We start from the raw sequence: 26,538 nt of genomic DNA on the forward strand, positions 1-26,538 counted from the left end.
CTAGTGGGATTGCAAAACAGTGCAGCCACTTTGGAAAACTTTATTTCTCAAAAGGTTAAACACGGTTACTATATGACCCAGCAATTCAACTCCTGGGTCTGTATCCAAAGAGAAAAGAACGTCTACATAAAGACTTCAACAAAATGTTCAAGAAACAGCATGACTCTTAATAGTCGAAAAGTGGAAACAACCCAAATGCCCATCAACTGATTAATGGATAAATAAAATGTGGTATATCCATTTAATGGAATGCTATTCAGCAAAAAGGAATAAAGAATACATGCAACAACATAAATGAACCCTGAAAACATTAGGCTAAGTGAAAGAAGCCAGTCACAAAAGACCACGTTATGATTCCATTTACATAAATGTCCAGAACAGGCAATAATATACACAGAAAGATTAGTGGTTACCTAAGCATTGGGGGATTGGTATTGCAGAAAATGGGGAGCGCTAATGGGTACAGGGTTTCGGTTTGGGGTAATGATTATGTTCTAAAATCAATCATGGTGATGGCTGCACAACTTTGTGAATATCCAGAAGACCACTGAATTGCACACTTTAAATAGATGATATACATGGCATATGAATTATATCTCGATAAAGCTGTTATTTAAAAAAAAGTCTTCTAGGGTCAAGTAAGAGGCCAGTCTCTTCGTGTGGACTCTGTGTGCCAGTCCGAGGAGTTGGGCTTTGGTAGTAGCTCAAACCCTGCAGGCCAGCCTAGCACCCAGGTCCAGCCTTGGCCTGAGCTCCACCTTGGTTCTGAGCATTTAAATGCTTCTTCCAGAAGCTCCAGATCCACAGCTCCCTACAGAGCCACCAGTCAGTCAGCTGCAGCCTTTGAACCTAAATCAACCTCAATCCAGAGGCCCGGTGGGCAGGAATGTCTGGTGCTAAGGCAGGAGTCCATGTCTGCAATGAAGGAAAGGTGGTTAAAATAAATAAACAAAACATTTAAAAAGCTGGGCGTGGTGGCACGTGCCTATGCCTATAGTGCCAGCTACTCGGAAAGCTGAGGCAGGAGGGAGGATCCCTTGAGCCCAGGAGTTGGAGGCTGCAGTGAACTATGATCCTGCCACTGCTCTCCAGCCTGGGCAACATTGTGAGACCCCATCTCTATTTAAAAAAAAAAAAATTTTTTTTTAAAGAGCTATGTCAGGACAATTAACCACAGGATAAATATTGATACTGGTATGTATATTCAAAGACATGACATTAAAATTCCAAACCCTTTAAACAAGCACACTTAAAAGTACTAAAATGCTTCTCACATAGTATGTATTAATTCTTTTCAGGTCCTATTTTAATTCATCATTTTTATAGCAATCAAAAGAATTTTTGAAATAATCCATTTTTTATTCAAATAGAACCAGTTTCACAATCAAGGTCATAAGGCTTAAAAACTTCTGAACTTGGTTTTGGATTCAGATGGATAGTTTACTGTCAGCAGCCATTAAAATAATACTCTTAGCCAGGAGCAGCGGCTCACACCAGTAATTCCAGCACTTTGAGAGGCCAAGGTGGGAGGAACACTTGAGGCCAGAAGTTCAAGCTCACCCTGGGCAACATAGCGAGACCCTCCATATCTACAAAAACATAAAATAATAAAATAAAATAATACTCTTGATCTAGGACCAGATGAAAAGGAGGGACAGGCAATTTGTTTTCAAGTATACATTAAATTTTGTTAAATAACATGTCTGTATAAAACTATTCTGTGAATGAAACAAACTAGATTTTAAAAGACAGTGGGCATAGGGAGAGCTGTTACACAATCTACCCCAGTCATATAGTGAATATTCTCATTGTTTTTATATCATAAAGTGAAGTTAAGCTCTAGTCTCATGCCAGTGTTGAGTTCACCTGATGAACCCCCGCCCTTCCTTGCCCATCTCGTCCTGCAAATAGAAATCCTACTTCTAAGGGAATCAATTTCTCTTTTTCCCATTACTATGGCTCAAGAACTGATAGTACAGCTCAGAAGCCTAACCAGTATTTATGGATGTTAGTCACAGAATCCTGTAACTAAGCCCTTAGAGAAAGAAAAGAAAGAAAATCAGTTCTGTTTCATGCCATTTATTTTGGACAAAATGTTCCCCCCTCCACGTTAGTGAATGTACTAACCTTACTTAAACAAAGATAAGTGAGAGAAGGACAGACGGATTTGAGGACGAAGTCTGGGGTCTGAGGCCCACCACACATCCCTTACTTTCAACTTACCTTTTCAATCTTGCCCCATCACTCCTCCCTCTCCCCTAAAACTCTAGGTCAAACTGCCTACAGGCTACTCTCCCAACGCGATTCAAGCTTTCCTTCCAGCACATTGTTGCTCACATCATTTCCTTTCTTGGAAACACTGCCTTCCTCTCAGCCCCGTTTGGTATATACTTGTTCACATCTTACTCTTCTTTTGAGACCAAGCAGAAAAGCTCAACTTTGCATGTAGCCTCCCCTAACACTCCCTTACCTCTGGAAGTCACGTAAGCTCAGTGCTATAGCATAGCCAGCAGCGACTACCATCATCCTGGCACTGAGAGCAAGCACACAGGACACTGGGCTGACTTAACTCCATCTCCCCTTGTAGAACATAAGGTCTGTCTGGGTGAGGCCTGTAAGGTCTTAAAAGATTACAGCAATAATTTATTAAAAATATTCATCTGCTTCAAGTTATATAAACAATTTTAATGCAACATTCAATAGGGCATCTTTCCCATTGCTCCCAAGATTTCATCTCTTTCTGCTGCTGTAGGCATAGGTGGCTTCACTCCATTCTGTCTTCTCTGGTTCATGATAGAATTCTGTGTATAGATATAAAAAAAGAAACCAAAATCGGTCATGTATTAAATGCTAATCACTTGCCAGTGTTTTGCTATTGCTTCCTCAAAAAGGAAATTCCAAAAGACAAGTTAAAAAAAAAAAAACCTAATTATAGATTCCAGATAAATGTTTTCAAACTATTAACAATTAAATAGAAGTGGTAATTCCCATAGGAATACATTAACAGCAGTTGGGATGGGGACATACTGTGCATGTACAAAGCACAAAAATTTATCTAGTCCACTAAGAAGTGCTACTAAACAATTGCTAAACGAAACCAACAGTGCATTTAGCAAAGGAAAAGGAAATAGCCAGGCCCAGTGCTCAGGAAAATAGAAATTATATACCAATATCTTAAGAAAAATGGGCACATTTTAACTACTATGGATGGCAGTGGGAAAGGAGGAGGCAGAAATAGAAGCCTAACATGATATGTTACAGCAGGGCTGTTCATCTCCAGGAAAACTAAATTTATAACAAGGCTATTGTTTTAGGACTACAGATACTTACATACCTAGAAAACCCGCCTATACTAAAACTGCATTCTTATAGCTTAGAGTAGGATGAGGCAGCTAACAAGAGCTCTTGAGGATCTGTTAGCGCTAAAAGAGCACACAGAGGATAAAGTTGAAAAGTTAAGTTTCCCTACAGCCATCACTGGGAAAGGATTGTGGGTATTGACTAATTTCAGGCCTCAGTTTCAGCCTGAGAGATGGGTTTAACACAAAGCTAATCAAGCAAGCCTTACCCAGAATTTCCGACAGTTTTTGTACTTCAAGAAGTAAGTGGAACATCTTTCCCTGTCATAGTTATTTTCATCCATACATCTGGCAGAAGCATCAGATTCCTTGAATACACGAGAAGCATCATTTAAAAGGTGGAATGGGATCTAAAAGCAAACTAAAGTTGCTTCCCCCCCAAAGCAAATAATGTGAAATAGTTCACTTTTGTTCATTTTAATGGGTAGACACTAACAAAAGCTGAACAATCTTGCCAACTATCCCAGCACTCACTCTGCTCAGGCGGACATCTTCCTCTTCATCTGGGCCAGTTTTCTGAATCATAGGAATTTGAGCCAGAGCACTGACTGTAATCAATTAGTCCAGTAACCATTTAACAAGAAACTGAAACGAGGTGAAGTATGTTCAAAATCACTGCTGCGCACCTAGAACCCACAGTCTCCTGACTCACAGAACAGCTCTCCTGCTTTTCCAAATCCTCACTCTGACTTGAATGTTTGATTGTAATGCTGGTTTCAAGGTTTCAAGTAAATTGCTAATAACTGGCATAGATCAGGGAAACCTACATTAACACCATTCATCTCAACAAATTTTTGGCTATCATTTACTCCATTCCACAAGTAAATACACTATTACATAAGCAAATTTTAATAGATACTAGTAATATCACTTAAAACCAAAGTGAGCAACATAGGGCTATGTGTTGAAAGGAAGGTAGGTAACACCTGGGGATTAAACTTAAACTGTTTGAACTGAAAGTAGATTGGATAACTAACCTCAAAGTGAAAGGTGTAACTCTGAGGAGTCATCTAAAGGAAAGCTTTAACTAAACCAGTAGGCATTCCTTCACAGATCTAAGAAACATCTTCTACCCAAACAGATTTACTTAATAAAACTGTTGAAAACTGACCTAATATACAGAACAAAGCTAAATTTCTATGCCAAATATTTAATGAATGTATCTATTTGGAAAATGCACATGGGATCAGGGAGCATAATTTTCACAGCACCAGCATGATGACTCCGTTATTTAAGGGTAGTAAAGCCTTAAGTTAAGTATTGCAAATCATACCAAATAAATGCCAATACAAGCTTATCATTAAAACAAAACAACTGGCCAGGCATGGTGGCTCATGCCTATAATCCTAGCACTCCGGGAGGCCTAGGCAGGATTGCTTGAGGTCAGGAGTGCGAGACCAGCCTGAGCAAGAGTGAGACCCCATTTCTACTAAAAATAGAAAAAATCAGCCAGGCATGATGGCATGTGCCTGTAGTCCCAGCCACTTGGGAGACTGACGTAGGAGGATCACTTGAGCCCAGGAGTTTGAGGTTGCTGTGAGCTAGGCTGACGCCACAGCACTCTAGCCTGAGCAACAGAGTGAGACTCTGTCTCAAAAACAAAACAAAACAATTGTGTTGATGAGATACCTTTGTGAAAACCTTCAGGCTTCGAATAGGCTAATTCTATTATCAGCCCAATACTCTCAGCCAGGTGGTCTCAAGAACGTGATGAAATTATTCCCATTAAAACAGTAAATTTCAGTGACGGTGTTAAAAATGTCATACCTTCCAACTTTCCATGTTTGAAGATTTTGCTCAGTGTTACATATGCCTGTCCAGTTTTACAGTGACAACTAAATGCTTGAGTATACAAACATGGGAAACTAAAGATGAATCTTTGTTAGCGAAATTATGAATATCTAAAAATGCTCTAGTGAAATAATAATATGCTAGCCAGCAATTTTTTTATACAGAAATAACTTTATTCAACAACTGCAGAAAACAGATGCCCACAAAATTAGAAGAAGCCTGTTTTTCCAACTTAGCACTTATGAAAATTAAAAGCAAATTAGCCTACCAACAAACAAGGATTTATGTCAGGATCTCTAAGCCTCCGCATTACCACAGGCATCCTAACAGTCTTCTTTACTGAAGGGAGAAAGAGAAAAACGAGTTATACAATGAATAACAAGAAATCAATAGATCTCAAAAGCCCCACTTGAAAATTTAATTTTGGCATAATAATCATCCAGTGAGGAACATATACCCTCTGTATTTTGAGAATAAAAACTTGCATGTGTTTTTCCTTTGTTTGCCATGATGCCTCAACACGAAGGCCACATACTGAAATTCACCTACTAAAATTTGATTATAATATCCAGTAAGGAAGACAATTCAACTATAATTTAGCTGTAGTTTACTCTTAAGTTTAAGCAATTAAATGTATTAACAAAATCTAAGAATATAGTATGCATTCTAACGATTACTTCCTTATGATCATCATACAAAATAAGAATGGAATAATTTAGTACAGCCCAACTTTAGAAAAAGCATTCATCAACTAAAGTACAGAGTGCCTACTGTGTGGCTAATACCAGGGTAGCCAATACATCAAAAAGCCAACTTATTGCTTAGTTGACATTTCAAAAAGCAGTGTTTTTAAAAAAAAAAAAAAAAAAAGTTGAAATTTTACTTCCAGTGGCATCTCCTATTTAGTTGATATTTCCCTGGCTTGAAGGAAGTCAGAGAATGCTATTGTGGTTCAGGTAATTTTCCAATTCAAGTCTTAGAGATACAGCTTTGCAAAAGTATCGATTAAAGATGATCACAGTTCCCAAAGAGCCAATCAGTTATTCCAAGTCAAGTCATATACTTGGGTAACAGGTATGTCAACTATATCCCAGAATACAGTTGCTTTCTATAATGGAATTCAACTGAAATTGGTATGCCTATTATCTTCAAAGAAATGTCACAGAAAGAAAGTAAAAGAGAAAATTCAAAAATCAATACCAAAATAATTATTTCAAAGTGACTTCTGCTTCAATATATTGGTATGCTATTGATGAACTACCCACAAATATTTTAAAATGCTCTGAAGTAAGCTTAAGGAGCTGATCTAACTTGTACTCCTGAATCCTGTTCTAGTTTAATCATTCTTCTACCTAAATATCAATGGAAAAGCCAGCAAAAATAATGCAGTATGACTTACAAAATCCCACTGAATTAAACTGGGCAGTATAACCAGACAGAGGTCAGAATTCTTGTACGAAACGGTTTCTGCTTTCCTTGCCTAAGGTAGGACCATTGAAAAATATCAGTTATGTTAAAAGATATGAAGTATATTCAGGAAAAACAAACAAACCCCATAAACTCCTGATAAGTGGAGGTATTCACAATCAAGAGTTACCCAGTCCAATTTCTTCTATTATGGGAAAGATCAGGATGTCTGGGCTAAAGCAGGCCAACCTTTGCTAAGGAGGATGGAAAAGAGTTTGGTTATTTGGGGTCCTTTAACTTTTAGTAGCCACTAAATAATCACTTTATGATTTTCATCAAACAATACATGAAAATACCCAGCCAAGAGAAACATCTTGGCCAAAAGGAAATTCAAGCAGCCATCCAATTATATCTAAAAGTTTCTTCCTCTCCTGAACACAATTTTTTTTGGCTTCTTCCTGAGTTTGATTTCTTCCTAAGAGAGATGATGGTACTAAGTAAATTCAAAGCTTCCTTTTTTATATCTATCCTATGATATGTGAACACAGAACAAGGATCAAAGGCAGACAAACTTGTATGGAATTCAAGTTGTGTGCCTTACATTAAAGTATTCTACTCTGTATTTTATTATCATCAGTTAGAAATTCTTTAAAAACACTACCTAGGTAACATCACATATACTCCATCAGGTTTGCTGCATGAGTTTATTCACATTTCATTTCCTTTTCCTTCTGGATTTTAAATACAAGTCACCCTAAGTTTGGATTTCCGAAATCCCCCTCCTTTGCATGAATTCCTCATGTATTAATTAGAAATGAAGAGGAAATGTCAATTTACAGTGAGGACCCAGGCTGAAGGCAAGATCGAATGCTCTACCAAAGAGGCCCTATCTATTATACTTATTAATACTTTCTGAATGTACTAACTAATGTTACAGGTTCTACCACTCGCAGAGGATAGCCAGAAAGAAAACCAAAGATTTGAGGGAGGGGCCGCGAAACCACAGCACATTTGAGGACTAACTCTAAAATTCACTCCAAAAGGCAAACTGCTTAGTAAAGCAGTTCTTGATTTCCCACCCAGTGGTTCACGTCCCCACTCTTCCAGTAGCTTAGAAAGGGAAGGGGGAAGGGAACGTTACTCAACACGTCCATGACTACATGCCGGTTTGAGCCCAGGCAGGGTCCATGGCTCTGCTAAATCGGGAAGCTGACACACACCACGCCGCTAACCCACTGCTGCGTGCAGAGGAGCAGGGGCAAGAAGTCAAGGGTGGCATACCGGAGGGGGAAGGGGAGATCGAAGGAGAACCTGGAGAGAGGCGAATCCGAGGCCTCGCTGCCTTCCGCTGTGCTGCCCGTCAGCGTCTAATCCTCGACGGAAGGCACAGGTGAACACACCTTGCTTTGCCCTGCGACTGAGCCGAGAGGGGCAGGGGTCGAGAAAAACGCAAGGAAGTGGGGACGGGGACAGGTGATTGCGCTTCAAAGGCTGGAGAAAAGGAGGATGAAGGACGAGCTGGTGATGTCTGGACGAGGCAGAGGTCACCTTCCTCGCCCCCGTCCCGAACAGACCCGTGTGGCCGTTGGAGTAGCGGACAGGAAGGGGCCCGCGCTGCGGAGAAGCCTGGTGGGAGCGGCTCCGCGCAGCAGAAGCGGATCCGGACCCCGCGGCGGCCCAGGTGCGCCCGTCTCTTCCCTCTAGCCTTCAGCTGCCGCGAAGGGAGGGGCGAGGGACCACTCACCTCGGGGCGCCGCTCCGGCAGCGCCCAGGCACTCTCCAGCTCCAAACACGTCAATGGCTCACGAAGCAGGACCTTAAGTAGCGCGCATCCCAACTTGCTGCCCCCGCTCCCCGGCGGAGGCTCGTCCAATCGCCGTGCGCCTCTGCCAGACTGACAGCCGCATGGGGCTCTGCGAGGCGGGGGCGGGCGAGCCTCGCCCCGCCCCCGGCTGGCGAGAGGAGGGCCGAGAAGGGAGGAGAGGGCGGGGCGGCGCGCGCGGATCCGCCCCCGCCCCCGCCCCGCCGCGCCCCCCTCGCCGCGGCCCGCCTCTTAACACTTCGGCTTGACGGGCGGCGCCATAGACCAATCGGCGGGCCGGCTCCTGGCCTCGGCGGTGCCGAGTGGCAGGCCCCGGGGCGGAGCGCTCTTGGGGGGCGGGCTCAGCGGCGGGCGGGGGTCGGGGGCGGGCCGACGGGAGGCGGGGGCGGTGGCAGAGTAGGTCGGGGGAGGCGGCGGTGGGCGCGACGTCGGCGGCGGCGGCGGCGGCGGCGGCGGCAGCTGCAAGTTGGGCTGCAGGGGCAGCGCATACACTACAATGGCTGCTGGAAAGAGGCGTAAGGAAACAATTTCCAGGCCCGCCGCGTCCAGCCCGAAATATGAGAAAAAAATTATTAGAAATTCCGCGGGCGGTGTAAAGGCGGCGGACGGGCCGGAGGGAGGATGTTAAAGCCCCGCGGTGAGTTCTCCCGGGGTCCGGGGCGGCGGAGAGGCGTTTAGCGGGAGAAATATCAGGGTTATTTAAATTATGGGACTAGCTGAGGGGGCAGAGGAGCAGCGGCGGCGGCAGGAGGAGGAAAAGTTTGTGCTACTCTCAGCCCCTGCTCAGGACCCCAGAGAGAAAAATAATAATAAAAAATAAAATAAAATAATTAAGCGGGGCTGCGAGGACTACCGAAGTCGCTTCTGACAGGGCAGGGGGCGATGCGGCTGGGGACCCGAAGGTGAGGTCGGTGGGAAAAAAAAAAAACCCTTTATTCAGGGTCTGGAAAGTTTGAAAAGTTTTCCTCCTCCTCCTCCTCCTCCTCCTCCTCTCTGGTGCTGTGAATATTGTGACAGCGGCAGCGGCAGCAGCGAGAGCGGAAGACATTAGAGACCCGAAAAATAAGGGAAAAATTAATATAAATTCAGTTTTGAGAGTAAACTCTCCGCATTTTCCACCAAAACATCCCGGGGGAAGGTCGCTTCCCAAAGGGCCTGGCGGAAACCCGCAGTCGGCAATATTTGGGGGGCACTTTGAGTGACTTGGGGTAACTTTGCCCCTTTTTCAAAAGAGGTTTTTCTTTTCTGGAGAAATGAATTTGTTTTTGCCCTTTCCTCAGGTGGGCGAGTCGGGGTCGGGGTGCGGGGTCTGCGGGGAGGTGTGAGCCCGGGGTGTGTAGCTGCGAGGGGGGGTAGGGGGAGGGGGTGCTAAATGAAAGCAGGAGATCGGCACAGAGCAGGGACAGCTTGTTGTCAGTATCATAAACAACCAAAATGGAGGGAGAACTCAGGCATATAACCAAATAAAAATTTTTTAAAAATCGCAAAAAAATCCCTAAAAATCCGGGATGCTCCCCCTTTTCTCGCTAAAGGTAAAAGTATGTACCGCCTTTCCCCTGAAGTCCATTTTGACTTTGCAGGGACCAAGGAGTTAATATTTATTTATTTTTTAAAACTTTCGAAGGGCAAAAAGCCTTTTATAACTCAACCGACAATGAGAAAACGTGAAAATCCGATGCAAGAGAAGCAGGGGGAGGGAGGGGAGAGGTGGAAGTGCAGAAACTACTAAACTTATGGGTAATGTGGACTGATCTGAGATAAGATAAACACTATATTTGCTATTTTATAACTCTCTTTTAATGATCTTTGCGGGGTTTTTTTTGGTGGAAAAAAAGTGATGCCATTTTCTTAATAGAGTTAATATGTGTGATTGGAAGAATAAACCTTTCCGGCTTTAGATTGCATTTTCGTCGCATTTATGCTTCAGGTTTTGTTAGTGGCTCCCTCCTTTCTTTAAACTGGGCTCTACAGAGGAGGGGTAGAGAGGTGATGTTGCACAGAGAGACTTGAGTGCAAGACTGGAGTACCTTTTGGGGAGGGGTGGGGAGTTGCTTGGTTTCGCCCTTCCTGACACGTTTGCTTCACCTGTTCATCCTTACTAAAGAATGTTAAGCTGAAGTTTTCTGGTTTTATGTATATAAAAGGATGGTGCCTCTTGCATCACATTGATGGTAATGGGAAAGTGCTGCTGATGTTGGTTCCACGTGGGATATGGGACAGACCAGGGCATTTTAAAGGGACAGCTTCTCTTTTCTTATGGTTTTCATCACCTACACAGAATCACTGTCTGAGGACCAAAAGTGGAGGTGCTGGGAGGGTGTGGTGATGAAAGAGCCTTCTCTTTCCATTACTCTAGTGCACCCACCTTTAGGAGTGATGGAGGGAGAAGAGGGATAAACAGGCTCAACAGAAGATGGATATGTGTGTAGATTAGTTTGTATCCAAGCTGTTCTTTTTTGTAACAAGCCTTCCCAGGAACTTTTCATGTTACATTGCTTTGCTTTGGAAGCTGATTTTGGAAGGAATTTTGGAAAAATGGGAATAGTTGAAGGTGTGTGGTGTAATGGTATAGCATTATTGAACAGTTATGAATTTTGTGCAATGAGATCAAAGAGATATGTATGCCTATAATGTGATTTTACAGCCATTTTGCAAAAGCTGTAAAATGCCTAATATTCAGTTTGGTTTAAGGTACATTGAGGACTTCTGGTTGAAAATTATAGACAGAGTGGTGAAGATTCTTTAACATTGTAAGCAGTAGGCATTTCTTTGGAGTGGGGGGAAGCACACAGACCAACACCATGGAAAAGTTTACATATTTATCCATTTTTAAAGCCCATCCTATACATGTGCTGTAACTTTGCACCTTTGAAATGAAAAGATTTTAAAAGCCTGAGACTTATCAGTTTGCATCTTTTAAGTTGAATTTATTTGTGTTATTTAACAGAAAGTGCTTATAGACCATCAGCTACTATCGTCTCTTATGTTTTAGATTTTCACAATATTTTCAAAATTTAAAATACATAGTTAGCCATACTCTATTTGAGATTAAGGTTAATCTTGAAAAGAAATTACTTGTGTTCCATTTTCCACAGGTATATGGAGTTTCTGAAATAAATCCCCTTTTCCCTTTGTTTTTATGATTTGTAGAAATGGACTAAAACTAGAGCTGAATTTTTAGACTTCTTGTACAGAATGTTTTTTCTTGTCATACTGTATAAACAAATTATTAATTTGTAGTCCATTGTATGTTAACGTGTGTTCATAGCTGAGCTTTTCTCTCCACCTTTCTGTAAATATCTCCATAACATTACGTTGGTGTGGTGTTTGAGTACATCGTCTTGTGGTTTCTGATTTTGGAAGCAATTACAACTTTCTAAGAACTTACTAAAAAATGAGTTTATCCCATGACCCACAGTTAAATCAAAATTGATTGGAAAAGGATTAAGCTATCAATGGAGAAGAGAAACTCCTCCCCCCCAAATAATCTTCCATCCAGAGGTTTCAGAATGACATTAATACTTACAAAATCTTTGAAGTTAATCTTTTTTGGCTCAAGACAGTTGCATTGACTATAAGTAGTCAGAATTATTCTATGCATTTAAAATAAATGAGTTTTAGATCTTGAATGGTTGCCACTTTGACAAACCAGATACTAATATTAATAAATTCAATCTCTATAAAAATGGAGGAAAAGTATTTCTTCCATTTATATTTAGGTCATTGTGTTATTCAGGTTGTTCAGACATGATTGGTTTATCGTCAACCTAAATAGAAGTGGCTGGTATTGTCATTTTTTTTCTCTCATATAGGATGGTGTAAAACTTTGTTCGTGCTTGGGTGTTACACAACTGACTACTTGTCTGAATTAGAAAATATATTCAGAGTGCACAAATATAGAGTCTGTAATTCCTTAGAGAGTCTTATTTAAATAGGGCACAACACAATATCTAATTTGAATTGATTATATTGAGTTTTTTTGATGCCTTAGAAATACTACCTGTTGAACATCCTTTGTCTGAAGCTACTATTAAATTATACCAGTTTACAGAAATAATGTAATGTTGTATACTCAAAATCTTTATTTCAGTTAGAATCAGAGAAACCTCACAGAGATTCTTATTTGAAATTTATATGCCTAATTTTTCTATTTGAAATTCTATAGAGAATTTAGCAGCTGGAGAAGATGATTTATGGTTGTGGGCTAATACTGATAAAATTTTTTATCTGTATTTTTATTATAACCAAAATATTTTAATAAATAGACATTTTACAACTAAATAAATTAGTGAATTTGATTTTTATCAGTATAGCTTAAAATGTTAAAAATACTCTTTGTGTTTTAATATTATACAATGCTGGGAGTTTTCTTCATTTTTAACATAATCCTTATATACATTTTGGTTTGGTATTCTGCAAATTTTCCTTTCTAAGGATTAAACTGTTGTTTCCTAAATTAAATGTAATGCTCCTATCTTAACTGAAATTTGAAAAGCCAGATACTAAAACATATCTATAGCTATCTTTCCTGTTTTGTATTAGTAATCATTTGCCTCCTGAGCTGTGTAATCTAAATAATCATTTAATCTAGGAATGTTTTAGTATATTTTATTTAGAATCCTATTCTTTGGAAATTAAGATATGTGAAAAATTACCTGTTATACATACACCCCCCCAATAAAAAAAGTTTTACTGAATAATTTTACTTACACTGCCTGGAATACATATTCTTTTTGATGTGTTTGCAAATGCATAAGAAATAAATATAAATTTTTCTCTTTATATTGATAACATCTCAGATTCTTTAGTTAAGTTATTTGAGTAAGGGAAGAGTTTCAAAAGGAGAGAACTGAATCGGTTCAACAAAGTCCAAGATAGTGAATATGTTCAAGGTAAAAGGGCTATAAATCATCCCTTAAGCCATTTTTAAATGTTTTAAGAACCTGATAAACACCTTTTTTGAAACATCGAATATTTTCAAAGTGTATCAGTCACTTCTAAAAAACAAAGGTAGACCTTTAATTTCTTTAATTTTAACAGGAATTAATGTAGGTAGCATATTTAACCAATTGGTTTTTACATGGTAGCCATGGAAAAGTATTTACAAATAAGTTAAATGTGAGAGCAGGATACATCAGATTGATGAACTGTAAAGTTATCCGTGATTTTAGAATTCATGCATAGGAATTCATTTCTATTTTAACATAAGAACACTTTAGAAGTAACTAATTTTTACTTTTTGTATTTATTTCATTGCCTAAATTTTTTGAAATGCCCAAACCTAGAATCCACTATTACTACTGTTCATTTTATATCAGGGCAACTTTTATATCTCATTTGCAAATTTCATTTTAAAATTTGAGAAATTAAATGAAAATTTTTAGATTATTTTATAAAAGTGTTGGTGTATAGTTATTAATGTGTGAAGTCCTGAGAAATATATGTGTATGAAAGCCTAGTAGAAATTATTACAGAAGCATAATTTGATTTTTACTTTTAAATCAATTAGCCTGCTGCCAGTGGTTGCATTCTACTCAGTGTATACAGCTGACCCTGCCTCCTCTTTGCAGGGTGGTACTGACAAGGATTTGGTGGTATGGAACTACCAAGGGCACTTGAATATTTTTTTTTCTGATTTTGTGGATGTATTGGTGTTTGTTGTTGTTAAGGATTTTGCTCCTTTTTCAAAAATACTTATCAGAATATAAAAAAGCATTTTTATAAAACAAATAACATCTCATTTTTAAAAAGTGAGGTGGTGTGATACTGCATTAAAATTGTTAGTATTTAAAAGTCCCTGGATATCTTGTAAACAGAGTTACTGCAGGATCATGGTATTAAAACTAACCACAGTGTGTTTTGGGAATTTGAGATGACTACCTAAGAAATGTGTGTGCATATGTAGAATGAATGATCTTATGCAATTATGTCCTAGGTTAAGAGGACAATTTGCTTAAAATATTTCCTTGCATTTAAAAAAAGTGGAATCTTTCCCTAATCTGGAAACATAGAAAACCTGGAAATGTGAAGGTGTTAGAAAGCAAAAATGTTTCTTTGATGCCTTTTAAAAATGAGAGTTTTAAAGAATGAAAATATATAACAACAACATAAGTGTGGACTAAAATGTTCAAAATTGATGGTAAACTACTGGGTAGATAAGAATTTCAGAATAAAATAACAATTATGGTAAATTTAAAATTCAACTTATATGAATTAAGAATAACCAACTAGAAAGTAAAAATTATACATTTACTTTAAAAAAATGAGAGTGATAATTGGGGGAACCTATCAGAGTATATTTTTAATACAAATTGGTGGTTTTATAATGACCTTTTAAAAATAAATTCCCAAAGTCTTTCCTCCTCATGTTCTTAGATTTGGATTAAATTAATTTAAATTCTAAGAATAATTTTTAGTGGTTTTTTTGGAATTCTTTTTTAAAAAATAAGAAAAAATCATTTTCTGCTATTTTTAAAAAAGCTTTTAAAGATTGTTTTAAATGTGTACCTACATGAAGTGTTCTGAGAACTTTAGAAACTATTAAAAATTGCTTTCATCATTATTCATTAGAAAGCTTAAAACTTTCCTTTAAGTTAATGAAATAAATTTTAAAACCAATTCTAAGAATAGTTTGCTTCATGGAGTTTTTTAGAGCAATTTAAATAATTTCTTACAGACTCAATAACATTTAAAAAGCTTTTCACAAGATAAAGATAACATTTTACCAACAAAGTTCTTAATTTCTGGAATGTTTTTAGGTATATGCTGCCGATGAAAGGAATTTTTTCTTTCTCATTTATTAATTAGTAATTGATTTTCTAAAGGAGAATCTAAGCCTGTGTGTGTTATGTTCAGGAATAGAAGTTGCCAAAATATTGGAAAATATTTTGAGAGTGGAGGAGGCATCATCTTAAAGGGCAATGGAGAGTTCTCTACCAATTGTGAATGATGTGCCATTGCAGAGTCTTCAGGTTCTACCTTTTTTGATAGTAAGAGCCTCATTTTAGACTTTTAGTCATTAAATATTTGAATTATTGTCTCAAACCAATATTGGAATTGCACACATACAAAGTGATTATGAGTTCCTATCTTTTAATTTCTGAATATGAGAATATTCTCAGAATAAATGCTACAATTAAAGGACTGCCATCTGACTTCAAATATATATATATATCTTTAATCAATAGTTAGACATTAAAGTCTTTAACCTTAATATACATTTTTGGAGACTGTTAAACTAGAAATCGATTAGAGAATGAAGAATTTAGCACCTTTGGCTAAAAGACAAAATTAGAAAGTGTTATCAGTTTTGTTCCCTTGAAGATACATTAATAAACATTGATTTCATTGTTCTTGATCGGGAGAATTTTAAGAAATTGAACCTAGTAGCTTAAGATAGTTCAAGTGTACAGGCTCAAAATAGCACCAGTTAAATTTTAGTCTGCCAGATTTTCTCAGTAACTTGATTTTATTTTCTTGTATTGTCTTAATACTGGTATTACATAGAGCCCACATCACTTGTCATCATACTCTAAAAGAGTTATAGTAAGTTTTATTTTTATCAACTTTAGGCAATGAAGTGGAAATACTGTTTTGTATGAGAGTGCATTTCCTTTTTCAAGCCACTTTTTGCATTTCCTAATGTCATTTCTTTAGGTATTACATTCCAATGAAGAGAAATTAGCTACATCACTTTAAAACTAAATTTGTTATTTGCAGTTTATGGAAGAGTTGTCACTTTATATATTTGGATAAGACCTCTTATAACCTTAAAAATAAATATTAATATGACCAGGATATCTGGTTATAAGCTATACCTCAAGCATGAATCTACTTTCTTTGTACCTTTAAAATTGTTTTCTAAATAAATCCGGAGAAAATGTTTTTCTGGTGTTTTGCTAATTTGTTATTCTCTGAGGTAATTTAATTGAGTAAAATTTCAATCTAGATTATGTTTCTCTTCTAATCATAGTAATAGTTTCTCTGAAAATCACTTTTCAAATTCATAAGGTTTTAGCATTAAAATAGAATTAGACATATAATAAAATTGGTTAATTGGTACCAAGAGTGGTGGTGGAAGCAGCCCTATTAGTCCTTATTTGGAAGGGTTTAAAAGGTTTCAAAGCAGAAAAGCACCTGTGAGAATAGGGCACACTGAACAGGAGTTAGTGGCATTTTATGCTTTTCTTTTTATTGCTTCATAAAACTTGAGCATCCTCAGAGCTACTATCATACAAACAAGTAACTGACTTAACTGTGCTCTGTGCAAAGTACCTGTATCAGGTCTAGCTTTTAATGTAATTTACTTCAGTTTACTCTTAAGAAAAAGGTTTAAGAAAAATGTTTTTCAACAATAATTTGGCATATATCCCATTTTAAAAGATACAACATATAAAATACATTGTCATAATTGTTTACCCAAATCAAAACGAAAATAAACTATCAAGTAATAGATTTAATTAGACTTAGAATAAAGACTTTAAATATTTAACTGAATAACTTGATTTACTGCTGAAATATACGGAATTTTAATTGAAGATCGTTGTTTTTGTATGTGAATCTATTTTTTATGCCCTGAAGTTTATAAACAAAGTTAATGCATATAAAAGTCGAGCGGTCTGTAGAAATTCCTAAGCATGTATCCTTTGACAGTTAATAAAATATTTTTTAAAATACATAGCCAAAATTAAAGATCATAGTATATTCAGTTATTTTTTGCAAGGAAAAGTGGTGACAAATGTGTTAGTATTCAATTGACTGTTTATTGTATTTGAATTTTTAATTATTAAGCATTTAATACTTTTAGTGATATTTTAGTTTTTTTGAGTACTGTTACAGATGTTTTCCTTAAAAAGCCTTTCTTTTTGGACATTATAACCTAATGTCTGCACTTCCTATCCCATGATTGCTTTTGTGAGATTGCTGGTAATCAGACAGTTATTTTAGAACTCTGTAACTGCTTTTAATAGGAGTACTCCTGTTCCCAAGATCATGTTATTCTTGAAAGAAATTCCTATCTTGGAGCACTTTCAATCATAGCTTGGGTTATCTTTTTAAATATATACTAGAGATATAGTTGCTCTGACTTAAACATTGGATCCGATGTGATGCCTGAATTTGATCATACTCAGTTCACCTTTTATTGGTTAGTGCAGAAAGAGGAAGAGAAAGCAGCTTGTTGTGAGAGAAGTGCAATTGATCACATTCTGAGGCTGACTCATAATAGCCTTTCTACAATGCATGCTACCTCTTCCAGAATTCAGAGGAATTTCCTAATTAAAACCAAAATACCCGTGTGTCTAAGAAGTTTTTTCCTAATCAGGTTTCAGGCATACTTGTGTGCCTCCACTGGCCCTTTCAAGTGTCCTTGCTGTCTGCATCTGTTTGGTTCTCAGTGCTGCCACCCTGTGTATGGCAGTGCCTCTACTACATGCACTAATTTTGTGTGCTTTTTTTATCAAGCTGTAACATCCAAAACCACTTCTGGAAAATGAGCAAACATGTTAAAACTAATATAAAAGGTTCTGTGGTATGCTCTGCTTCTGTGCTTAATGCTGCACTAAATCTAGATTTTTTAAAGTTGCACAGTTCAGAAGTATGGTATTCAAATGCCAAAGATAAAATTTGGAAAATTTTAAAGTAAATACCTTTATCTGTTTCATCCATCATTTCACTAAAATAAAGTAGAATTGGACTAGTATTCTAAATCTAGCTTGAAATTGATCAAAAGAAACAGAGGTTCTGATCCTTTAAAGATGAGAGACATTACAAGATTTTAATTTTAGCCAAGTTTTAGTTAAAAGTTTTTCCTAGTAAAAACAAAACCAAAAATGAGCACAAAAAAGAAACTGTTTCTGTTTAAAAGAAAAAGAAACTTGATTGGTTGAATTTTTCAGTGAATCATTAGCCAACATGACTTTTAAATTATATCACCCAGAATATTTTGAGTATTAATGCTGTGCTTCAGCCATGAAATACTTTGGCTGGATAGCAGTCTTTGCTTTTACCTATATTATCTCATTAATTTTCATAGCAATCTTGTGAGACAGGAAATGCAGGGATAACGTGTATGCAAGAAGCAGCAATGACTTTAGAAGTGAGAATTCTGTTCCTTTTTAGAATGGACAGACCATAGAATTATTATAAATTAATTTTCTAGCATAAACCTAAATTATGTCCACATTGAAGTTAATACATTGAGAAAGCAATAAATTTGTTGCAAAAATAAAAATTTGGGGCATAAAGTTGACAGTAACTCAAATTAGAAAGTGCTATGTGTCTACTTATTTTTAAGCTGTACATAAGGAATTAGGGGAAAATTTATAAATTTACTAAATTAAAGGAGATTTTTAAAGATATAAACCTAAACTTTGTTTTACAGTAAGAATCTTAAATAGGCACAGTTTTATTAATTTTTGCTTTAAACAAATTTATAGCAAAGCCATCTGATTTCACAACAAAGAATAAACTTCTTTTCCTCATTTCTAAATGGTCTTGATTCAATAAACAATGTACTTCTATATGATGATAATTGAAAATATTGCTTAGTTTGGTTAATTTTAGATGTTAGGCAGAAATATCACTCATGAACTTCCCACCCAGGAGAGTTAAAATAATTTAATGCAGTATATTGACCTGATTACTATAAAATTCCAAGTTCAAGATCTCTATTTTGTTATTCATGTGATTATTTTCATAGGTTTGAGTGATTTAGGGATTTCTCTCTCTCTTCCTTTATGTCTCCCCCACAACACATACATAAATACTACTCTAAAAAAATTTTTTTTAAACTTGATTGACATGGGAAATGTGATTAAATATTAAAAGAGAAAGAATTTTTTTTAAAAATTCTCTGCTTTATCACATTCTTTAAGATTGGACCTGTTAAACTTACTCTGATAAATAAAACAATATGAGAATTATAAGAGCTCATCTAAAATCACAAGATTTTAGACTGAGTGATTTAAAATACAATTACAGCCTCCAAATTTCTTGTCTGTACTCAACTCCAGAAAACTATGCTGCTACTTAGAATGATGAGTAGTATTTTATCAAACAGTGATATCTTCTGCAATGAGACAGAGTGTGGTTTGTTTTTGCTCTGTGTCCTGTTTATTAAAACTTTATTCTTGCTCTCTATATGAGAGCCAGAAGTGGGGAAGAGTCTTTCATGCTATTCTAAGGGTGCTTATATTTGCCTTCTACTTTTTCCTTGCCTTCTTTTATGCTTTTTGAATGATGGGTTAATGTACAAAAGAGATCACAGAGCAGTATATTTTAAAATGCCAAATGAATGGCACAGATAGTAAAAACTATAGGTATTTGAGGGAGAGGGTGGTGGAACTTGAGATGGGCTTTAGAAAAGGTGTGAGTTAGGAATAGGCAGAAAGAAAGGGGATGTTCAGGAGAGGTGAAAAGAGTGGTTTCAGCAGAATTTAGGAGGCAGAAATGTGCTGCTTGTCCACAGCCATCAAGAAGACCAGTTTGACTGGAGAGGATGGTTCGTAAGGGGATAGTGCCAGGGCAGCTAGAAAAGTACGCTGAGGCCTGATTGTGAAAAAACTTTGATGGCCAGCCTGAGGAATGTGCATTGTGTGCTGTAGAGGGCATCTTAGCTTTTTGAGCAAAGGAGATGAATTAGGAAAATTAAGTTGATTCAGAATCCAGAATAAATTAAGCCCATGGTTGTGAGACTAGAATTACAGAAGTATGCACATATTCCACATTTGAAGTGGTGACCGCCACGCAGAGGACTCAGGTCTTTATCACACGGTCCATTCTCACTAGCACTTCTAGATTCGATTTTCAAGTACCTCTTTGCCATAGCCTCCTGGATGGACGATTGGCATCTCTAACTCTCAGCATCCCTACAGCTAGCAATTCAGACTTTGGTAATTTTATGAATGGCCTTTCCATTCTTTTAGGTCCCTGGTCACAAAACCATCTTTTTTATATTCAATTGGAACTTTGGTTGTAGGTTTAATACTTCTGCTATAGGGACATTAACAAAGTGGACACATGGAAGAAGGAGAAATTAATACTCACTGGGTGAATTTGCCTCACAGAAGAGGTGGCCGTAGAGCAGGGAAGAGGAAGGGAAGGATGCATGGGCCTAGCATGTGCAGCACACACTGTGTTCTCTCCTCTAGCTGAGTATCAGGGTGTCCAGGGTGACAAATGATGGCAGAGAAGACTAGAAAAGAGACTGGGGCCCAAGGTATCGGGTCTTAGATGCCACATTGAAGGGGTTTTATTCTGTTGAGAAGGGCCCCACTGAGATTCAGAGCTTGGTCTTTAAGGATATAAAGCCACTGTTTTACCGCTGTCTCTATTCTCAGTCCCTTTTCTTATTCGTCTCACCACCAATGCTCAGCACTTAGCATTCTCCTGAATCCCTCTGTCCCCCGCCCCTCGTCTCATCAGATTTTTGTGCCTACTACCCAGAGAAGACTGGGGCTGTTGGTGCCCTCCTTACCCCTAGATTCCTCTGCAGTAGTGCCCAGCCCTCGTTTGGGAAAGCATGTCAGGGTGGACCACTTGGGAGCCAGCCGGTTACTCCAGCCCCTCTTGGATCCCTGTATTGTCACTTACCCTCCGTTCTTGCAATTTCCCACCTCTTCCTCTTCACTTGTAAAGTATGCTCACATCTTTTTGTCTCATCAAAAAATAAAATAAAATACACCTTTGCCTTCATCCTACCCTCTCCCTAAGTATCTTTCTCCCTATTGGTGCCAGACTTCCTGGAAGAGCAGTCTGTGTGCAGTCTCTGTTTCCTTCATCTCCCCTTACTGTTTAACTAACCTGTCCCTTTATTTTGAGTCTGCATTTGAAGAGAACATCCATCAACAGCCCCCCGAGTACCAAATCTACTGGCATTGTTTCCATCTTATTCCCACTCGGCCTTTCGGCAGTAGTCCACGTGTTCTGCGGACTCCTGCCTCTCTGGCTGTTCTGGCTCTGCTGTTCCTTCTCTGGCACTTCCTTGGCACTTTCCTTTGATGGCATCCTTTCTTCCACTTGTCCCCGATCACCAGCATTTTGGCATTTCCCAGGGTTGGCAGGGTTCCCGGGTCCACTTCTTCTCTCAGGGTACAACTTTCCTGAGCACTGGCTCCCACTCCTGCAGTGCCTGTAGCTTGTAGCTTTGTGCTGATAAAGCCTCAGTCTTTACCTGTCTCTTATGCCTCCATTCCTCTTTTTCTGTTTACACTGACTTCTCCAGGTGTACAGGACACCTTTCGTTCCATCTCTTATTCATTCAGCAGACTTTACAAAGTGCCTGCCACAGGTCAGATACCATGCTGGTGCCAAGGAGACAGTGGTAAGCAGCGTTCCCCCAGACTATGGCGGGGGGATGAATGAAGTAAGAAGGAATACAAAGATGAAGAGTTCTGGGGGCCTGGGAAAAAGGGACCCTAAGAGACAGTAATCAGGGAAAACCTCTTGATAAAGGAACCTTTGTGTGGAGACCTGAATGATAAGGAGCTAGCCAGGAAAGACCTAGAGGGAGGCTTCCAGAAAGAGGCCTTGACCTAGTGTAGGCCTTGTCCTAGCTCAGCACACTGGAGGCAGGGGGAGCGAGATGGGACTTGGCCAGAGAGCCACCCTGCTGGACCGGCTTGTTCCCTTTCTGGGGCCCCCAGCCCAGAGTGCAGTTGAACTGCTGAGCACAGCCTGGGTCATCCTTTGCACCTCCAGCCTCATCCTCCTCTGTGCCATCCTCTGCATGTGGCCAGAGGGCTTGGAGTGCCCCCCTCACTTTCCTCCTTCCCCTCCCCTTTGGGAGCCCTGTCACTGGGGTGTTCCCAGCCTGCCTACCTGCCTCAGGTGTGGTGACACCTTGGTGCCTGCACAGCCATGCTCTTCTCACCTGCCCTGGAGCACTGCTCCATCCTGTGTGGATCCAGCTTCCTTTCTGGGATGAACCCTGGAAGGCAAGGGCCACGTGCTGTCCTCCCTGGTTTCTCTCTGAGAACGGGGCACACTGGGAGTCTGTCTTTCCCTGCCTGAGGGGAGAGCCAAGAGGGGGAAGGACACTGACATGCTCACCAGGACGGGCTAGGAAGAGACACTGACCTGTGGACAAGGGTGAGAGAGTGACATACATCTAGCAGGTGCAAGGTGGAAGAGACACACAGGCAGACTCCAGGATGGACAGGAGAAAGAGTTACATTCACACCAGGATGTGAGGGGAGGCATTGTCACTCCCACTGGGGGAGACACTCACACCTATCCCTCAAAGTCACACATCTCCAGACAGAAGGTCACACCCCATTCCTTCTGCCCCAACTAAAATGCTGAAAGTATGCAGTGTAGGTGTAATACATTAAATAGAAGAGTTTTTTCCTTAAAGTATAAAGTACACATGAGTCCATTTTGAGAGTAATGGCAGTAGATGTAAGAATTCTTTGTTTCAGCCGGGCGCGGTGGCTCACGCCTGTAATCCTAGCCCTCTGGGAGGCCAAGGCGGGTGGATCGCTCAAGGTCAGGAGTTCGAGACCAGCCTGAGCAAGAGCGAGACCCCGTCTCTACTAAAAATAGAAAGAAATTATCTGGACAACTAAAAATATATATATAGAAAAAATTAGCTGGCATGGTGGCACATGCTTGTAGTCCCAGCTACTCGGGAGGCTGAGGCAGGAGGATCACTTGAGCCCAGGAGTTTGAGGTTGCTGTGAGCTAGGCTGACGCCATGGCACTCTAGCCAGGGCAACAGAGCCAGACTCTGTCTCAAAAAAAAAAAAAAAGAATTCTTTGTTTCAACCAGCACAATAGGTTATTACCAGAAACGCCAATATAAATACACCACTAGTTGAAACAGTTGTCACCTCAGTGGCCGGTCTTGATTTATCTGCCCCCAGCCCGTGCCTGTCCCCTCTCCTGGGGACTATTTGGATGCAAAGCTATTTCGTATCGTGTGTGTACTTGTGATCATGTGCCTTTGGCCCCCCAGCGTCTTTCTACTTGGGATTCTCTCTTCTCCCCCAGACAGTATCCTTTCCGGCCAGCTTAGTGATACTCTGTTCCCAGAGTCCTCGGTGGTACCCGGGTCATTGCACTGAGCACATCTTTCTCCTGCATCCGTAGGACTAGGTCTTATTAGCTTGGTATCACCCCTCACCTGCACACAGCAGGTGCTCAGAAGGTTTTGTGAGACTTAAGCGGCCTGAGCTATAACAGCTCAGAGGAGAGACTCACGTTGTCTGTCCTGATCCTGTCTCCTCACCAACCTAGGGCTCCTTGGGGGCTGGTTCCCTCCCGGCTTGCACTGTCTCCTGTTTCCCACAGAAGAAGCCAGCCCCTCTGAGCTTCTGGACCTCCTGCTTCCTTGGAGTTGGGCTGAGATGGCTTCAGGCAGGGGAGTCTACTCAGTGCTTTCTCTGGCTGCTGGGTATGGACTTGGGGCCTCCTCGTGTCTGTCTGTCTCACAACATTCAACCTTCACCAGCCCCCGACATTGGCTCGCCAGGTTGTAGCTCTACCACTCTACCCCAGCCTCTCTGGCCACCTGTCCCCTGCATGTTCCCCCCACATCAGCCCAAGGAGGCTGGTTAGCTTATGTGAAGAGTACAGGTGGTGGGCCAGGTGGCTCTGTGACTGAGCCAGTGAGCAGGGAAGGTACCTCCCTTCTCTGGAACAGCGGTGTTACCTGACAGTATGACGTGCTGCCCTGTGCTTGCTGTCCAGGGCACTTATGCAGAGTGATGCCTTTACTCCTTGTAATGGCTCCCTAAAATGAGTACTGTAGTTTTTTTGTGGTTCACAGGGGAAGAAAATGAGGCACAGATAACTTAAGTCAGTAAGTATTAAATGAGATAATGCCTGGAAAAAATTCTCGGTGTAGCTCCTGGTTCATTTAAGCGCTGAACTGCGGTTTTGTTGTCTGTTCTAAACACCCCTGTTCAGTCTATTTTATGAAATTCTAGATAACAATGATAATGATGATAATAGTTCTCTAATGGACTAGAATCTCTGATATTAGGTAACTTTACCCCAAGTTCACTGAGAAAATTGAGTCTGTCAGCTGTGCACCGTCAGCACTCTGTTCTTCAACCACCCACCCTGTTGGCACTCTCACCCCTACTTTTTTGGCTGCTGAGAAGCTCTGCCCTCCTGCCCAAGGATCATCTTCTCTTTCCCTGTCCCATAAAATGTGAAATTGTGTTCAGCTCCACTGCCTTTTTCCCTTCAGCCAGCGGAGATGTTCAAGATTCTCCAGATCAAAACAGCTCAGAGCCTTCACTTGACTCTGCCGTCCCCAACCAGCCATCCTCTTCCTCCTACAGGCCTTCAGGTCTTCATCTCCTTTCCCAAACCGCAGCAATTCATGCTGTCCCTCACCACTCCACTGAAGCGACTTTGGCAAAGGTCCCTTTGCCAGTCCCCTGCCCCACTCGTGCTCGTGCGCACACAGACATGCACACACACATATGCCATTGCCAAGTACAGCAGATGCTTTCCTTGCTGCCAGTCTGCCTGCTCCGTGACCCAGGAATCTCCCACTGCCCCCCAAGCCACCATGTTCTGGCCCCCACAGCCTGACACAGCTCCTTGATCTTGCCACACTCATTTATTCTCCACCCTTATTTCAGTTAAAAAATTACCCAGTCACTGTATGCTAAATAATTGCTTGATAGCTTAAAAGTTAAAAGCACCTCCTCCAAGAATATTTTATTTCTAAAAAAATAATTTACATACTGAAACACTATGACTACTAAAGATATTTGTTACTGTGTTACTTGCACAACAGTCTTGAACTCTAAGAAATAACTAGCTTCAGTAGACTGTCAGTTGATTGGCCTGTGGCATTTGTGGCATAGTCAAGGGTTCAAAAGTTCCCAGAAGTTGAAAGCATCATAAATTGTATGTAAATCATTTCCGACTTTGTCAACCAGTTTTTAGTAAGCACCCGCAGGTTTGTAGTTCATCTACATATAGGTTAACTATAGGGTTAAGTGTAGTGCTGTTTTTAGAGATTTTTCTAACCTTTTATTCTAAAATATTTCGAAGATATACAAAAGTAGAGAAAACAGTAGACTGAATCCTCATACCCCCCACCAGTTTCAACAGTTGTCACTCAGCAGCCAGTCTTATTTTGTCCATCCCCTACTCGTGCCCATCCCCTCTGCTATAGAATATTTTGGTGTGAAGTTATTTTATATCGTTTGTATATTTTTTGGTATTTCCAAAAAGTACAGACTCTCTTTAAAGATATAATATTGTAAAATACAGTTATCATATCCCAAAAGAATAATTCCTAATATCATCAGATATCTAGTTAGTGTTCAGATCTCCACAGTTGTCTCTTATTTTTCTTTTAAGAATTTGCATGATCCAAATCCAGTAAGTCTCATATCTATAGCCAGATTATATGTCTCTTAAGTCTTTTTTGACCCACAATGTACCTCAATTTTTTGTTGAAGAAATGAGGTGTTTTGGTTTTTTTTGTTTTAGTTTCAGTCCTATAGCATTTCCCACAAGTCTGGGTTTTTCTGATTGCATCCCTGTAGTATTTTTGGCATGCTCTGATGGCCCCTCTATGTTCTGTAAGATTTAGATTCTGCTTTTTGCTTCTAAATGTGTTATAGTCTGCTAGAAAGAAAAGTTGGAAAGATCGAACGTGGAAGAAGTAAATATTGAATTAAGTACCATAAGCAATCAGGATAATATTGAAGCAAATATAGTAAATACAGCTATATGATATCTTATTTCTGATGTAATATTAGTGTTCCTATAATAAAAAATATACTAAATACTGACAGATATTTCTTTCTGGAATTGTCTTCTTTAAAACTGTGTACTACTGGCTAGGCGCAATGGTTCATGCCTGTAATCCCAGCACTTTGGGAGGCCAAGGTGGGAGAATTGCAGGAGTTCAAGAACAGCCTGAGCAACAGAGCAAGACCCCATCTTTATAAAAAAAGTTTTTAAAAATTAGCCAGGCATGGTGGTGTACACCTGTAGCCCCAGCCACTCAGGAGGCTGAGGCAGGAGGATCACTTGAGCCCAGGAGTGTGAGGTTGCTGTGAGCCATAACTGCACCACTGCACCCCAGCCTGGGTGACAGAGCAAGACACTGTCTCTTAAAAAAAATGTTTTTTTAAACTATGTAATACTTTTTTAAATTGAATTGGGATCATTTTCGTTTTATATCCTACT

The 26,538-nt window shown here is 39.6% G+C and overlaps 1 protein-coding gene across 9 annotated transcripts; it reads right to left on the bottom strand.

Moving 5' to 3' along the window:
- Positions 1–607: 607 nt before the first annotated feature.
- On the bottom strand, positions 608–8,397 carry CHCHD7 (coiled-coil-helix-coiled-coil-helix domain containing 7). 9 transcript variants are annotated; one of them, XM_012661468.1, is made up of 6 exons: positions 8,302–8,344; positions 7,839–7,974; positions 6,550–6,630; positions 5,419–5,489; positions 3,569–3,667; positions 2,626–2,801 (listed from the first exon to the last, which is right to left on the bottom strand). In XM_012661468.1, the coding sequence occupies exons 4-6, from the start codon at positions 5,470–5,472 to the stop codon at positions 2,697–2,699; spliced, it is 258 nt and encodes an 85-aa protein (XP_012516922.1). In that variant the 5' UTR covers positions 5,473–5,489; positions 6,550–6,630; positions 7,839–7,974; positions 8,302–8,344; the 3' UTR covers positions 2,626–2,696. The 9 variants fall into 9 exon arrangements, 8 of the variants coding, with proteins under 8 accessions (XP_012516922.1, XP_012516920.1, XP_012516924.1 ...); XM_012661466.1 differs by having other exon boundaries at positions 7,839–8,048; XR_001138182.1 differs by lacking the exons at positions 6,550–6,630; positions 7,839–7,974 and adding an exon at positions 608–915 and having other exon boundaries at positions 2,471–2,801; positions 8,302–8,397.
- Positions 8,398–26,538: the final 18,141 nt, after the last annotated feature.

This window comes from Propithecus coquereli, unplaced genomic scaffold, assembly GCF_000956105.1.
Source record: "Propithecus coquereli isolate 6110/MARCELLA unplaced genomic scaffold, Pcoq_1.0 Scaffold71, whole genome shotgun sequence".
Taxonomy (NCBI): Eukaryota; Metazoa; Chordata; class Mammalia; order Primates; family Indriidae; genus Propithecus; species Propithecus coquereli.

Bases quoted from the DNA above. Each gene is read 5' to 3' on its own strand.
- CHCHD7 (XM_012661464.1), bottom strand. From the start codon at position 5,472: ATGCCTGTGGTAATGCGGAGGCTTAGAGATCCTGACATAAATCCTTGT. The intron at 3,668-5,418 runs GTAGGCTAATTT...CGTGTATTCAAG, and splicing joins ACATAAATCCTTGTTTGTTG to GAATCTGATGCTTCTGCCAG. The intron at 2,802-3,568 runs GTAAGGCTTGCT...ATCTATACACAG, and splicing joins AAAACTGTCGGAAATTCTGG to AATTCTATCATGAACCAGAG.